Here is a 15,225-nt window from a genome sequence, read left to right on the forward strand (position 1 = left end):
ACATGCTTTGTTTTTGTCTTTCCATGGCTACTGAAGACCATACGGAGTGTGCTGTCTCAGCACAGCCAGATGAGAGCTCTTTGCGCTTGTGTTTTTCTTAGCATCGTTTTAATTAACGTGCTGATGTCCTTCTCTCTCAGCCTCAACTTTTGACACTTTTCCAGCTGTGCTGAGCAGCCTCTCCTGTTACTATACCACCAGTGCCATAGGTATAAGCTCTCCTTTCTCCCATTAGCAGTGACAAAACTATCACTGGCACATCCCGAGTGGCAATTTCCTTGGCAATAAACCATCCAACACCAATGATGAGAAACAGGAATCTTTTTAAGACCCCTCAGTGCAACCAGCCCCATAGACCCCTCTCCTCTCTGTATCTCAGTCACAAATAAAAGCCCAGAAAGCCTCCTGCCCACTCCTTCTGCAAGAAGGCAGTTAAACAGAAAGCAGCACAATTCACAATTTAGGTAAACAGGCTGCTTTCATACCAGTTGCTCAAGCTATTACTATCATACCAGCTACATATTTGTCTTCTTGAAGCCCACAGCAAAATTCCCTGCCATTTCAAAGGGTGCAGGATTTTGCATTCCAGGCTGACAGCAAACATTTTTGAGACCCACTTTTTAATGGGGCACAGATTTCTGCTGAGGTTTGGCTAGTCTGCACCAGCTGAAATGTAACTGTATAAAGGATCAGCAGCAAAAGCAGCCAAAAGCTGCAAAACCAGACAAAGCAGGAATAAAACGGCAAAAAACTTTATTATAAAGGCCTGTAGGAACAGCTGCAAAAGCAACCAAAGCAGGGGTAAAATGGTGAAAAAGGAAGACTCCTTCCTTTCTCCCTCCTTTCTGAATCACAACTTTGGAGGAAGAAAAACACCTCTGGAAGTGGGACCCCAGCTGTGCTTCCACAAGAAAACAGAAGGTAATAAACCCATGCAAGTACCACCCTTTTCCTTCCCTCGTTGGTGAATGGATCCCTTTTTAGAGCACTTTGCCCACAAATCAATGACTGGATCCTGCCTCACCCGTGCCAGGCAAAGCCACCCATCCCCAAGGCAGAGCCATCTGTCCTTGGCGCCCACAAGGACTGGGGACAGCCAAAGTTGACTTCAGCCCATCTGGGCAACCCGAACTGCTTTTCCCCATCCCACCCTCTGGCACTTCCCCTCTGTGCACTCACTCAGGCCTGTTGCATTCTCGAATCGCTGTCTTTATGCCGCCACCACAGGTCCTCGAGCAGGCCCCAAAGGGGCTCCAGGTGCCCCATGCTCCGTCTGTCACCGGCGCCTCTCGCTCCTTGGGCACGCACATCCCAAACCTGCAGTGCTGTGTATGAAGGAGAGACATGGCAAAGGTGGGACTGTGTTGCTTTGCATTATGAGCGACTAACAGTGACAAGCCTGGGCAACAAGACTCAGCCTCACTTATTTCTCAGCCACACACGATGATTTTGCAATCAAATAAAACTGAACTACTTTATATTTTGCCTGTCACCCCCATATTTTTCTTTCTCTGTACCCTTAAATGACAAAGTGAAGGCAAGGTGCTGAGTCCGTGGAATGATTTACGGGATGAAGACTGAGGAGAATAGCAATCACTGAATATTCCCTACTTACTGGTGCTGAGCAGCACAGCAAAGCTCACAGCACTGGCTTTTCAAAAAGCTGCTTTATCTGATTTCCTGGAGAGCTGCAGAAACTGTGCCGTGCCAGGGGAGGAGACAGGCAATGAGGAGAAACACCAGGGAAAACTCAAACCTCCCCACAGCTATCCAGCAGCAAACTTCCAAATCCAAAAGGCAAATAAAATAGAAAAATGAATTCCTCAACCCAAAGTGTTTTTTTTTTTACACTCAGACATAACATGGGACTTGCCAAGACCTGGTCTACACTTCCATTTTCCAGCTATGACTCTTGCTTTCTTTTGTTTGGAAAACCAGATTAAGTTATCTTGGCAAGCCCCCCATCCCCATTTTCATGGTATAAATTGTGTTCTTTGGGGTATGTTTACCAGATGTACTAAACAGACTTCTGCAGAAGTGAGCTCTAGAGAAGAGTCACCTTCTGGCCTCACCAGAGTGGATGAAAAGATGTCCCCTCTCAGTGAACAGTGCTTGCTACAGTTGATTTAAACCCAGAGATATGCAGATGCCTAAATCTTTGTAATTATGGGAAGCCCAAACATTGCTGATTGCTCACAGATTTCAAGAGGCTACAGACTACAGATTATAGGTAGAGAGCATCACTAAAATATTCCCTTGCAGTATTTCTGTGCACCAGGTGCTGTTCAGATCTGATGATCTTTATGGAAACAGGGTCAAATTCGCTGATGCATCATGTTTTTCCACCCCTTTCACTAATAGCACAACGTTGTGTCAAGACACACCACAAGCTCATCCCGCTTTTTTAGACACCCTTATGAACCACATTGGATAAAGCTATCTAGGAAAACAGAGCAGAATCAAGCTGTCATGGGGCCGTGCATCCCACAGGACACCAGCTCTGCAGCACACAGACACCTTTTGCCCATGAAGGCTGACTTGTTACATTGCTTTGCTGATGAAGAAAGCTGATCTCAGGTGCATTTACCCATGGACACGGTTTGCAGGACAGCTGAAGAACTCATAATTTGAGTTCTGCATGTGGTGTTTGCTCAGAGACAAGCATGGTCTGTCTCTAGGATGCAACATGCCCGAGATTTGCTTTCATCTGAAGATCTGATTCCCCAGACGAAACTGACTACAACCCATCTGCTACAGTAAAGGACTGCAATAAAATCAGCTGAAATGCCTGTTTCTTTGCTGCAGGATGAACACTTATGATGTACAACTCCTCCTGGCATTTAGAGGTTGAAAACCTGAAGGTTGGGGTCCCTATACAGGTCCAAAGAGGTCTGACAGCTATCATTAAATAACAAAAATACATGACACCAATCCAACAGTGCTGTCCCAGTGGAGAACTTCTTGCAGCAATGTTGATGCTCACAGCTAAATATCTAACTAGAGACATGCTTGGCACCACTGACCCAGGGAAGATGACTGAATAGCTAACTAGTGAATGAACACAGCTAACAGACCGTGACATGACCTGTATGTCTCCTATCCTATGGTTGAGTATTAACCAGGAAGTCATCTACATCCATTGATTTTATTAAAAATTTGGGGTTTGGAGTTGATGGTAAAGCAAAGTGGGGGAAAAGAGCAGCTGTTTTAAATAAATTGCAAGATTACCTTATGAAAACGAAATGGTGTTTCCTGGAACCACACTGCGAACAGTCTGGCTATGCAACCTTTGTGCCTTTCGTATTTTAAAAATAATTTCTATGTTGAGATACAGCAAGAAAAATTAAAAAGCCTGCCAGGTCCTCTTTCCTATAACCTTACAGCTCACAGAATGAAGAGAATAAAAGGGGGGTTGTCTGGAGCAAATTCAGAGTATCTTAGACACACGGAGCTGGAGAGCACTGGCAGGGATGGAAGATATTACAGCAGAATTTCCTTTCCTTTGTCTTGCCACTGGAGTTCCAGATAATTCACCAAATCCAGTTCCCATCCTTGGGCTGGCTGGCTGAATGGAGTAGCAGGGGACAGAATGGGGTGTGCAGCTCCATGCATGCATAAGAGATACACTACCTGCTGCCACAGGGCAGCAGACACAAATCATTACTATTCAGCTACTCTTCTGTTACCATTCTTTAAACAGCCCTGAAAACCACAAGGGAGAGCCGCCCAAATTTACAATCCTCTTTATTTTCTTTCAGAGATTTATCTCCACCCAACAACGAGCTGGTTCTGTGGAACACGATAAAACCACCACCCAGCAAAGCCAGACTCTGGGCTGGGCTTATGGTTTGATTTAGCACTATCAGATTCAGGGTCCTCACATGCAAAATATGCATAAGTTAATACTCCCATGTTGTTTTAATGCCCTTGATTTAAGAGTAAATGTAGAGCCCAGTTAAATCTACATCCAGTAGTTTTAGCTAGATCTCTTTTTTTAGCTATTCAGGCTCTCTTATTTCCAAAGATATCTCCATAAAAAATGGTATGGTATTTTCTCCATCTGCCAACCCATACAGCACAGGCTTTAAACATGCAGACTCGAGCCATTAGTCAGCAAGTAGCAGTTTGACAGAGCTCCTGGCCACAGCAGAGTACCAAAATAGCAATTTATTCCAAGGGAAAGCACTTCAGACTCGCACCTCAGCACTTTACAAGCCCAAGTAAATACTAAGCAGGACAGAGTTTATGATGATCCAAACTTTAAGCTTGAGTTAGACGAACACACAGACAGAAAATTACTCTGTAAAGCCCTTTTGTGAGAACACATTTAAATGCCTGAACATGAGTGGGCTGCATTAGCTTTTCTCAAGAGCCCATCTGCACTCAGCTGAGAAGTTGAGATCACACTTGTCTAATTTGTCTAAACTTGTCAAATTGTCTAAATTTGTGGCCTTAAATGTTTTTTGCTCACATGGTCTTTATTAACAGCCATGCAGCTGGACACTGCACGACACGAGGCAGCTCTGAAGGGGTGCTGATCTACTCAGCTGCTGCTCTTTGCACATCACTCTGGTCATACCCAAAGGTAAGTGCAGGTTTGTTGCAGCCCAGATTTTTGGAATTCCAAGAAAATTTCAAGGTTATTGCTGATCTTTCAGCAGTGAGCAGATCCCAAGCTCACCAACAGAGAAGCTGAGGGCACAAGGTCTCAAGTCAGGGACTCCACAGATACCTACACTTTAGTGTATGTATCAAAACGGGGATTTTACACAAAAACATTAAATAGACATTCCAACCATATCTCTAATGCACATTCTCAACCATGAAAACAAATCTGCAACTGCACTTTTCCCTAAGAAAGGAAGGCAAATTGATACATGATGCTCATTGTCCTGAAGGAAATCAGTCAAGCATCATTGAACAATCGAGTTTTCAGACACATGGAACAAAAGATAAATTACCAAAGAGTTCCACAGCCTGTATGGAAAACTATATTTAAAAGAGCATCCAGAATTTTTTTGAAAAATACATTTGAGAGAATATGATTTAAAGCTTTGACTCTTCCAAAAAAATCCCATTATTATTATTATTATTAATACTAATTATATAATAATAGCAATAATATTGCTCTTAAGAGCTGGAAAAGCAAAATTTTAAGCTATACCATGTAGAATAACATCACACTATTTTTACTAGACACAGATGGACAATACTTTTGTTCAGACACAAATGGTAAGAACCAGTTAGCATTTTTATTCAAAAGCTTCAGTATCTCAATAAAAGAAAAATCCTCTCAACTATTTTTCTGCAGATACCAACAACTAAAAATTAAACACTTATCCTAGAAACCACAATGCTAGCTGGAAATTAACATTGCATGTGGAAATTGAAAGTTTCTATGAATTACTGCCAAAAATGTTCCATACAGAAAATGTCAACCAATTCTATATTTTACTCTGAAGTTGTCAAGATGAAAAGCCAGCTGACAAGTTTACGTTACACAGAATTACTAATTGCTCACATCACATAGGCGATTTCTAACAAAAGCTTAGGGAAACTTTGCAGAAGTTTTGCTCAAAAGTTCACTCAAGGGCATGAATTTAAAAAGATAAGCACTCCAGAAGGAATTTAAACAATGTTATGCTAAGCAGCCAACTTCAATCACATTATCTGGGCTAGAGATGGCCCAGGCACCACCGGGCTTGAAACACATCGAGCTGCTTTGGGCTTCCACCACTGCAGTCAGAGCCATGCCCCACACAACTGGCATTAGGGTAGGATGATTTTGACTGATATCCTCAGCCTGAACCCAAGGAAATAGAGACACGAAGGCTCAAACCACCAGGTATTACAGACCTTTCCAGGCTCACATTCTGTCCCATCAGCCCAAGGTGTGTGTTGGGTTCGACATCCCTTGTGAGCACCATCAACGTTGATACACCAAAGTCGTCGACACTGCATCTGCTTAAGTGATTGCAGAGATCGAAACATTAAATAAGTGCCATATGCCTTACCAGACAGACAATCCTTTATGAAATTATCCCCCTAGGATGTATCATTAACTCACAAGCTTGACAGTAAGTTGATGGATTGTGGGTCTGCCATTCATCCAAACCCAGGAGACCTTATTTTGCTCTGGCAAAACCAGGAAAAATAAGGTGTGAAATTTCACTTACCATATAGGGGCACACTTGGGATCCGGGTCCAAAAATTAACTCACATTGTTTGTTGACGTCATAAATCAGCCCTGGGAGCTGCTGAGGCAATGTGTAAGTTCTTGATGAAGGTTCATCAAGCAAACACTCCCCATAACCAGTGCTACAACACAAATCAGAACAATGGTGTTAAACAGGAGGTGATGAGATCAGAAACCACTTGTGTTTGCCTGAATTAGCCTTTGGGCAGTTGTACACCACATTTGCCACATTTAACAAGCACTACAAGAGCTACTGCAAACTCATGCACAGGAGGATGTGTTACCCATCCACCACCACCCTTGTACTGTGACAACAACCATCCACCACAGCACAGTCAGCTACCCTGGCAAAAACATTTCTGAGTGTGCATTTAGTTGCTGAGCAAGTGCTGGTACATTTTTATAAAGAATTCAGAAAGAAAAATAATTGATTAGTGTCTTGGGGTGACTTTATGATGTGTATCCTCTATCACTGCCCTATGCCCAGAAATTAATTTTTGTACCTTTCAATGCTTTTAAACTGAGCCTGAGAGGGGGAAGGAAAAACTGAGCAAAACTTTTTCAAAGCAGTTTGCAGCTTGTTCAAGGTCACACAGAGATAGAGACTTTTTTTCCAGCTGCGGCAGGAGAGCAAGAGGGAAGGGAAGCACCCGGCTTGCTTTCCTCTCCAGCCAGCTTTCGGCAGTTTTTTTCCTCAGCTTTTCTTTTTCCTTTGGGGAGTTGAACTTTTGTTTTCCTGGGACTTCGTTTCTTTCCCCTTTTCTCTCTGCTGGACCGTTTCAACATCGGAATACATTGGGAGGACCTTCCACCAAGGCCTTGGCCGTGGAAGTGGGCCCACCACCCTGTCCCAGCTCCAAGGAGGGAGAGGGAGAGATCTACGGAAGGACTCTGGAATTTTCCCAGGTTTCTCTCAGCAGGGCGAGGGCTTTTATTATTTAGCATTATTATCCTTTTCCTGTGTGTTTGTTAAATAAATAGTTTTTATCTCTTTCACTTTCCTTTGAGGAAAATTTATTTTTCCTGAACCTGGTTGGTTATGCCTTCTCTCAGAGGATATATTTCTAAATTTGACCAAACTGGCACAGAACTGCCCAAGGGTCTGAGCTCCTGGATTTGCCAGAACACCATCATGGTTCTCATTCTGTTCCACATCACAACACATGGGAAGGCATCACAGCAAAATGGGCGAATCGCTGTGCATCAAACTGAACCATGGGCTCCTGGAACGGTGTTCCCACCATGGATTAGTGCCAGGGCTTTATCTTGACCTGTGGAGCAGAAAGGCAGATTCAAATTTGCCTTCTAAAACACAGCTCCGTATCTGGGCCACAGGGCTTGGAAAAGTCATTCTTCAGGTTTGAGGAGAACACACATTCCTTAAAAGCAATATCCATGGGGGAAGACTTGTTCTTCCCCATTGAGAGGCTGGTCCTTGCCAGCTTATCATGAGATTGAACTGGCAGGGGTGCATTCCAGCTCTATGTAAAGGATGTGTGCACACACAAATCCCTCTGATTTCCTCCAAACGCTGCACACTAGGACTCCAAATTAACCAAAGAACTCTATGGGACACATGCACATGTGAAAACAGCCCAACACATGCATATGCAAGGCCTTACTCCAGAAATTCAGTGATGTACTTCCTACTGCATTTTGACCACATCCAGGGATTGGTGTAGAAGTTCAGTGTTGGTGCCATGACATGCTGTTGATTTTTACCTCCATCTTCCTTGCACTTGTGATTGTCATCATGTGGCATGTTAAATCTAAGAGAAAAGGAGCAGCGAAGAGTCAGTTAACAGGCAAACATCAGGTATCCAGCATAGCAAGGGCAACAGTGTGAACAAAATGCAAGCAAACCCAAGACTTTTTCCTAAATATGCTGCTGACAGATATTACAGAATAAAAGTACTAATACACACATATTCATAACAAATTCAGAAGTGTTAACTAACAGGGTTTCTAGCACTCATCTGGAAAAAGCTGTGCAGCACCCTGCTAAGCTCTCTACTCTGTGCCTGCGTGTATTTAGCCAGAGAAGTCCTCCAGGGAGCCTGGTGGAAGATGCAAATCCAGCTGCAGTTTCCTTTTCAGCTGATGGCTGCTATCCTGCAGACAGGCTGGAGTCTGGCCCCACCCTCATAAAAATGGCAAATACTTTGGAACTGACCACAGATTCAAGAGTTGATCTGAGGGAATTCTGAAGGAGATTAGTGATTTGAGCCCACTGACTGCAGACCCTCATGCACACAGGCAATACCATGTTGGATGCAAAATATTTTCTATCCTGGGCCACACTGCTGCCTAAGTGGGGTTGCACCAGGGATAGACTTGGCTCTTACACTTTATGTGGCAGGTTTACAAAATGCCATCAAGCATTGGTATCAGCAGAAACGAACATGAAGTTTGCAGCACATGACACTTTGAAGAATGTGGTAAATTCGCTAATGGAGACAAAGTGGCTTAAAGTGCTGTGCTGTTTGAAGTGGAGAAGGGGAAGTGACCTGGTGTGATCCTGTGTTCCAAGGCTGGGGAGTTTGTATTTCATTAAGATTACCTCCAACAAACCACCGTTTTACTCTGCTCTCTGAAAAAAAGAGCACAGAGGCACTTCCTGCTCGGGAGCACTGCTAACCCCCTCAGCAGCTCTGGGGCAGCATCAGCGAAGGAATTAGCCACAGGTTAGGTGTGGGTAACACCAAAACTTCAGGGACTTTCTGTCAGGAAGTCCCTTTTAAATAAATACTACTGTGGTTAAAAATAGACTGTCTCAGCCAGCTCTCCATGAAGAAAAACAGAGTTTAGAACAATGAGAGATCTGTTCCCAAGTACTCATCCATCCCACACCTACAGACCTCCACTGCAAAGCAGGCGTGTGGTGGTTTGGGACTTAGGTTTTGTCTCAGATTGTATCCAGGGGTAAAGGACTATGTGATCTCAGATGATTTTTTTCATGATCGTTTAGTAGTGAGAAAAAGCAAAAATCATTTGAAAGAAATTTCCGCTGGAGGAGCTGCATCTTGAATGGCAGCGTCTCTTCTGGGGATGTTCAGCAGCACAAGATTTTCCATGATGAAACAGTTCAAGAGGTGGGTCAGGCTCACTTATACACCTCATCACCTCCCAGATGCCCTGGGTATGTTCCACCTTCACACAGCTGCTGCACTGCCTTCAGCTGCACCACACAGAGCTGTGGGACAAGTTGTGGCAGGTCTCTGAGGACCTGCCCTCAGAGAAGACTTCAGTCCCAAAAGATAGTTGAGATGTGCCAGCATCTCTTGCCCTGGTCCTCCCCAAGGCACCCAGCACCTCCCAACTCTGCCCAAAATCCTGGCTAGTTCCAATGGTTTGGCTAATACATCATTGCTTAGGTGCTGCTTGTGGTACTCTGTCATTCATCCTCCCCAAAACACGACTGTGCTGGTTTTGCTGCTCTCAGGTAGGCTCTAGAGCACCCCACAGTTTCATCTACCTCAGTGGTGCATCTTCTAGCCAAGTACATTGATCTCCCCCACAAATAATTAGGCTCAGCAGTACCAATTCCCAGCCTGGCTGGCAAGCCCTAGTTAGCATAAATCTTGGGCTATTTAAATGTAAATGTATTTACATAAAACATACACATGGCCAAGTTCATGTGCTATTGTGAAAGCAGTGCTCAGTCCATTATCTTCACTAATTGAACAGCTTCTGTATGGGTCACAGACTGTGCCCAGCTCTGCCAGACCTAGGAGAGAACAGAGAGGTTTATGATAGAAAAAGAAATGTCACTCACAGTTCAGCACAGGCAACTAATATTGTCACTACAAAAAAAGTTATTAAAAGACAAAGAAAAGGTTTTCCTTACCCAGAGTATCACATTTGTCGTGTGCTCTACAAATATCCTGTCTGAAAGCAGAACAGACCTGACACATTAATTCTCAATGCAGCAGTGAGTTAAGGTACAAGCACAGTAACAATAGCAGAAACAACTCTTGGTCCTCCAACGGACCTTCTCATGCTGGTTTGCCACATCATCCAGAGTCCAAACTAACTCCCCACCACAGTCAGAGTTTTTCATCTTACGTTAAACCCATGGGCAGACCTTAGACAGTCTTGAACCTCTCAAAGTCATCTCTTGTTATGGTGGACACACGCTCCCACAACTGCAAATAGCATTACAACCACATCAAAACCTGAACATTTGCCATATATTACATGCTCACGGCCCCTGACACACAACTGGCTACAGTTTTCATGAGAATATTCACCACACCTGGTAACAAGCACAGCTGTATCATGCCGAAGGTGACTTCCCTCTGGGTGGTTTTGGGATTGCTGCCATTGGCAGAAGTTTTTTAATGTTGTCTGGGCATTGTAAGATATTGCAGGGCCATCCTGATAAGCAACACACAGAAAGCAGGTATTTTAATTACTCATGACAATGCTCACTACAAATGCCATTGTCAAGTAGAAGGTGAAGAAAATAATTTCCATTACCTGCTCATTATGTATCACGATCAATTTCACAATAACAATATTAATTAAATTTCCAATGCTTGGGTCTTTGTAGATAGAAGCCACCTGTTTCAAAAAGCAATATTTGGAATTACTGTTAACATTCAAGGAAACAAACAATTAAGACAACACACATATTCTCCATTTTGCAACTGTTTTTTTCTCCTGGGCTGGGCTGCTCTTCTGCCCTGCTCAGTGCTGTGACGCTACTTGGTGAGACCTCCTGGCAGAAGCACAATTTTGGAATGGAAAAAACCCGTTGGTATCACAGAAACCCAACATTTCCTTTTGCTTTAGCACACATTTTACCAAATTAAAGGATCATTCTGCTCTGAGACATAAAGACCACCAACCAAGACTGTCAAAAGCAACTTAAGTCTTCCAAGTGCCTGATTTTGACATGGACAGTTTCAGACCACATATTCATTGTACTTCTGTCCTTCAACAGGATGAACATCCCTCCAGAGACACAAATATGCTGGATACTCCCTTCCAGTCACTGTGAATCTACAGAACTGCCTGTCTGGAGACTGCACTACTGCATCTTAGTACCTGCAGCTACTAAAGTGCTTGTCCTCAGCCTGGAAAGCCAACTTGAGAAATATGCTAAGGATCAAGGTGACCACAGGCTCCTTCTTGCAACAGCAATGAAGTCAGGCAACTGCATAACCTATCAGCATCAGTTCAAAGTACCTTTTTAACTCAGCTGTTATTTCACGTGGGCTTAAACAATAAGAGGAGTACAGCATGGGGACTAAACAACCAGTGATACTGCTCATGGGGTCTGATGTTCAGAAAGCTGGAAGAGAGAGGTGTGAGAAAAACCAGGAAGCCTGAGGGGTCTGGGAAAGAAGACTCTAGCCAGCATTTTCCAGCCAAGTTTTACCAATTTTTAATGTAACCCCAGCATTATTTCCATGCCTAGGCAAGGCAAAGTGATGCTGCATATGAACGCAGCAGAGAGGGGCTCTGTGACCACTAGAAAATGATTAGTGTGTGAATCTACTTGCCCTGGTTGAACACTCACTATTGACATCAGGGTTAAGACATAGTGCTGTAGGTTGGCTCCGTGGTAGGCGACCATTCTGCTGTCAGCCACCACCATCACCTCCACAAAACGTGGGTAGGACAAGAACCGCTTAGTTCGCTTGTGGCTCTTCTTTTCACCGATGGTCCCTGCCTTGTTGCTGTCCCCAGAAAAAGCATTCACTTCCAGGCTATGTTTCAACATCTCCACGTCAGATAATATGCTGCTCTCTGCCCACTGCCTTCTCCAGTGTTTCCGCTTGTTCTTTTTGTGACTGTGGTCATGATCTATGGACAAAAGGCAGAAAAAACCATAAAGTACATTCTGGAGTGAATAAAATTAATACCATGTGTATGTTAAGTCAAAATACTTATTACCTCAACAAAGTTGTGTGGGCTTGCTCTAAATAAGCAGGGAACTGAAACAGAAGCACTCTGTGGAAGCCCACCATGTAATCCAACATCTAAGGCTTCATTTTTAAAGCTATCTTGGGGAGGCCAGTAGCACTTAAGAGGTGGACATTCCCTGCAGCAGAACCAGCTCCTGGCCCGTGCACAAGGGATGGAGCCCTGCAATGGTAATTAGCCACTTGCAGCAGCAGTGTGAGGATTCTGGGCACGTCCAAGGTGGCCAGGAAACCACAGGAAACAAAGGTCCAAATCCTGTATTTCTAACTCGGGCATGAAGGACAGCAGGATTTGGCCTTCATAGCAAAGCAATTATATATGATTTATTTCTGTCTCTAACAATAAAACGGCTGGGCTTCAGTCTCCCCCCCTCCCTTTATTATTCTGTGCTACAGGAATGGTAAAGGTCATCTAATAGCACAGCTGCCACTGGCAAAAGAATAGAATTCAGGAAGTTTCACATATACTGCTTTTGATATTCAATTAGGCCAAACATAAAAGCAGCCTGAAAATACACTCCATGCTGACACAAAGACGACAAAGTGAAGAGGGAGAACAGGCATATAAAACATATGGAACGTGTACAATTAAGATTTACCATCTGATTAGTATGTAATTATAGCATTATTTGAATGTAAGAGCAAAATCAGTCTTATTTGATGCCACTTAATTTTTAATCAGTTCATCATAGGAAGTAGCTAATTGAATGTGATTCATCCACGAAAGACTGTTCACTTCTGCATTTAATATAAAGACAGATCTGAACTACTCATCTATGACTCCAGGCTACAGCCCTCATGGTCTTTGTAGCTTTAGTTTAATTTTGTCATGGTAGTGAAAAATATCACATTTCCTTATCTGACCCATTGAGTAGGTTAGAGGAAGCATAATATTAGGGGACAAAGGAATATTCAATGCTCAAACAAGACTGAAATGATATGAAACTTCTTAGTTATTTTTCCTGTGTACTTTCCTTTTAGGAATATTTGCAATAATTTCCAAAAAAAGAAATACGTTCTGCAATATCTTGGAAGGCAAAAGGTATCAGACAGCTTCTACCCATCTGAAAAATACTATCCATTTGCCCTATGTGTAAACAGGCAATAGAGTAGTTAAGAATTAAATCCTGTCTACTCTGCACTACCTAAGTCCTATAAATTCCCCTTTCTTGATATAGTCCAGACCACCTTAATACAGCAGAGAGTCTGCGGTTATTTGAGTAAGAATTCGAGAAAGCCAATGGCATTTGTGGTTATAATTGGATTGCCCTAGTTCCTCTGCTCTAATCAATGCCCTTGTGTTGGCAAGGTTGTGCTCTCATGCTGGCACCGCTTCGTGGGCAACCATGACATTATCCCAACTCACTCAGTGCCAATCAGCTTGGGGAGCCAACTATGCATACAAATAACTTAAAGGTGAGGAGAGGACCAGACTGAGGAGAAAGTGCTAGCCCCAGCCCTTCAGCCAGCTCCTCTCCTCTCTGTACCCTCAGCCCGCCACTCAAATTCCCCTTTAAAATAACTAACTTCCAAAAGGAGCAGGTGCTCAAGGAAAAATGTGTTAAGGATGGGGCAATGCTCAACAGGGCTTGAGCGAGGCTGAAGACAAGGCTGCAGAGCAAAGGCAGAGCTCTGCAGGGCCCCATGTGGGACCATGAGGTTCAGGTGCCTTCTCTTCCAACCATCCAGGCAGAGGGAAGTTAGATGGCAAAAGAAGAGGGAATTGCCGAGGATTCTTTGAAGACACCTATCACACAGGAGGTGTATAAAAGAAATTAACTGATATTCACTGGGCTTGCACTGAAATCTGGCAGCTGGTGTCACATGCTAAAAAAAACCCACACAAACCCACCCAAAACCCAGAGAGTACCATATGAAATGCCATGTCTCCTTCTGAGAGCTCTGATCTGCCCCTGAACATGGAGGGGAATCAGAGCCCAACACAGCCAGGTATGCCCAGCACAGAGGAAAAACGACTTTCCTTTTTGTTGCAGAGATTTGGCACAGGGTCACACAATCCCAGAATCATTTAGGTTGGAAAATACACTTAAGATCATCAAATCCAGTCATGAACCTAATGCTGCCAAGTGTTGGTACAGTATCAGTGTTCTTTCCCCATCCAGCACACAAATGAAGTCAGACACATCATCCCTTCAAAAATAACCAAATCATTTCCACACACAAAGTCACTCCAACACCTGCAGCGTGGTATTTGGATGGGTCACATATTGGGTGTTTGTCAGCCCAGTTACTGGAAAACCAGGCACCAGTGATGGGGATGCACTGCATGGAAATCCACTCCTAGACTTTGGTCGTAGTGAACTGTTATCTTCATCCATCTTTCTTGCATGTAGGTAGTGTGCACTCACCTGTAAAAACTTAAGTGCTAGTGGCTGTGCACTGCTCTCAACCCATCCATAAAACCCTAACCATGTTAATGGGAGCTGCACACAGGCTCTGCCAGGAACTGTATGTGCCTGATTCTGTTGATATCCTGCTCCATTACAATGCTCACAACAGCAGTGCTCTCATTGAATGGTGCAACGTGCTGCCCTTCCATCAAGCAGAAGGGAAATTCTCTCACATTACACAAAAAACCTGCAATTTTGCAGCATCAGCTTCCTACTGCCATACTTAACACCAGAAAAGGCTGTGATACTCTTTTTTTCTATTGTGTTAACATAGTAACAGAAATCAGGTAGAAAAATGGTTTGCTTGGCAAGTCCTGAATCTTTGCAATGACCTGAAACACATGTACTTACACACGGCAGTAGTTAGATGGGTTTAAGAAACAAAACATTTTATTTCTGCTTTGTAGAAAAAACAAACCCCAGTGAGTAGACAAACCCTTTAAAACCATGCAAACTACAGTTCAATAATTCAAGTATCAGGCCAGCCCATGCACTGATTCAACCGTTCATATTCATTTGAGAGGCAGATAAAGGCTAGAATAATGTCAATTTTACTGCATACTTTACTAAGACAATCCATGCTGTTTTCACTGTCTTTATACAGACCTGGAAGTTTATCTTAATTCTTTTTCTGTTTGGTTTCTTCGTTGTAATGTGGGACTTCCAAAGGACACCCAATCCTGTAAAA

The 15,225-nt window shown here is 43.4% G+C and overlaps 1 protein-coding gene across 1 annotated transcript in view; it reads right to left on the bottom strand.

The window, feature by feature from the left end:
• The window catches only part of ADAMTS9 (ADAM metallopeptidase with thrombospondin type 1 motif 9), an 81,307-nt gene that overhangs the window by 54,685 nt on the left and 11,397 nt on the right, over window positions 1-15,225 (bottom strand). The window contains 9 exon segments of the mRNA XM_039559099.1: window positions 1,180-1,325; window positions 5,857-5,961; window positions 6,177-6,318; window positions 7,819-7,965; window positions 9,818-9,923; window positions 10,044-10,084; window positions 10,452-10,573; window positions 10,676-10,759; window positions 11,721-12,007. Coding sequence (XP_039415033.1) covers window positions 1,180-1,325; window positions 5,857-5,961; window positions 6,177-6,318; window positions 7,819-7,965; window positions 9,818-9,923; window positions 10,044-10,084; window positions 10,452-10,573; window positions 10,676-10,759; window positions 11,721-12,007 — 1,180 coding nt within the window.

Source organism: Corvus cornix, chromosome 12 (assembly GCF_000738735.6).
Source record: "Corvus cornix cornix isolate S_Up_H32 chromosome 12, ASM73873v5, whole genome shotgun sequence".
Taxonomy (NCBI): domain Eukaryota; kingdom Metazoa; phylum Chordata; class Aves; order Passeriformes; family Corvidae; genus Corvus; species Corvus cornix.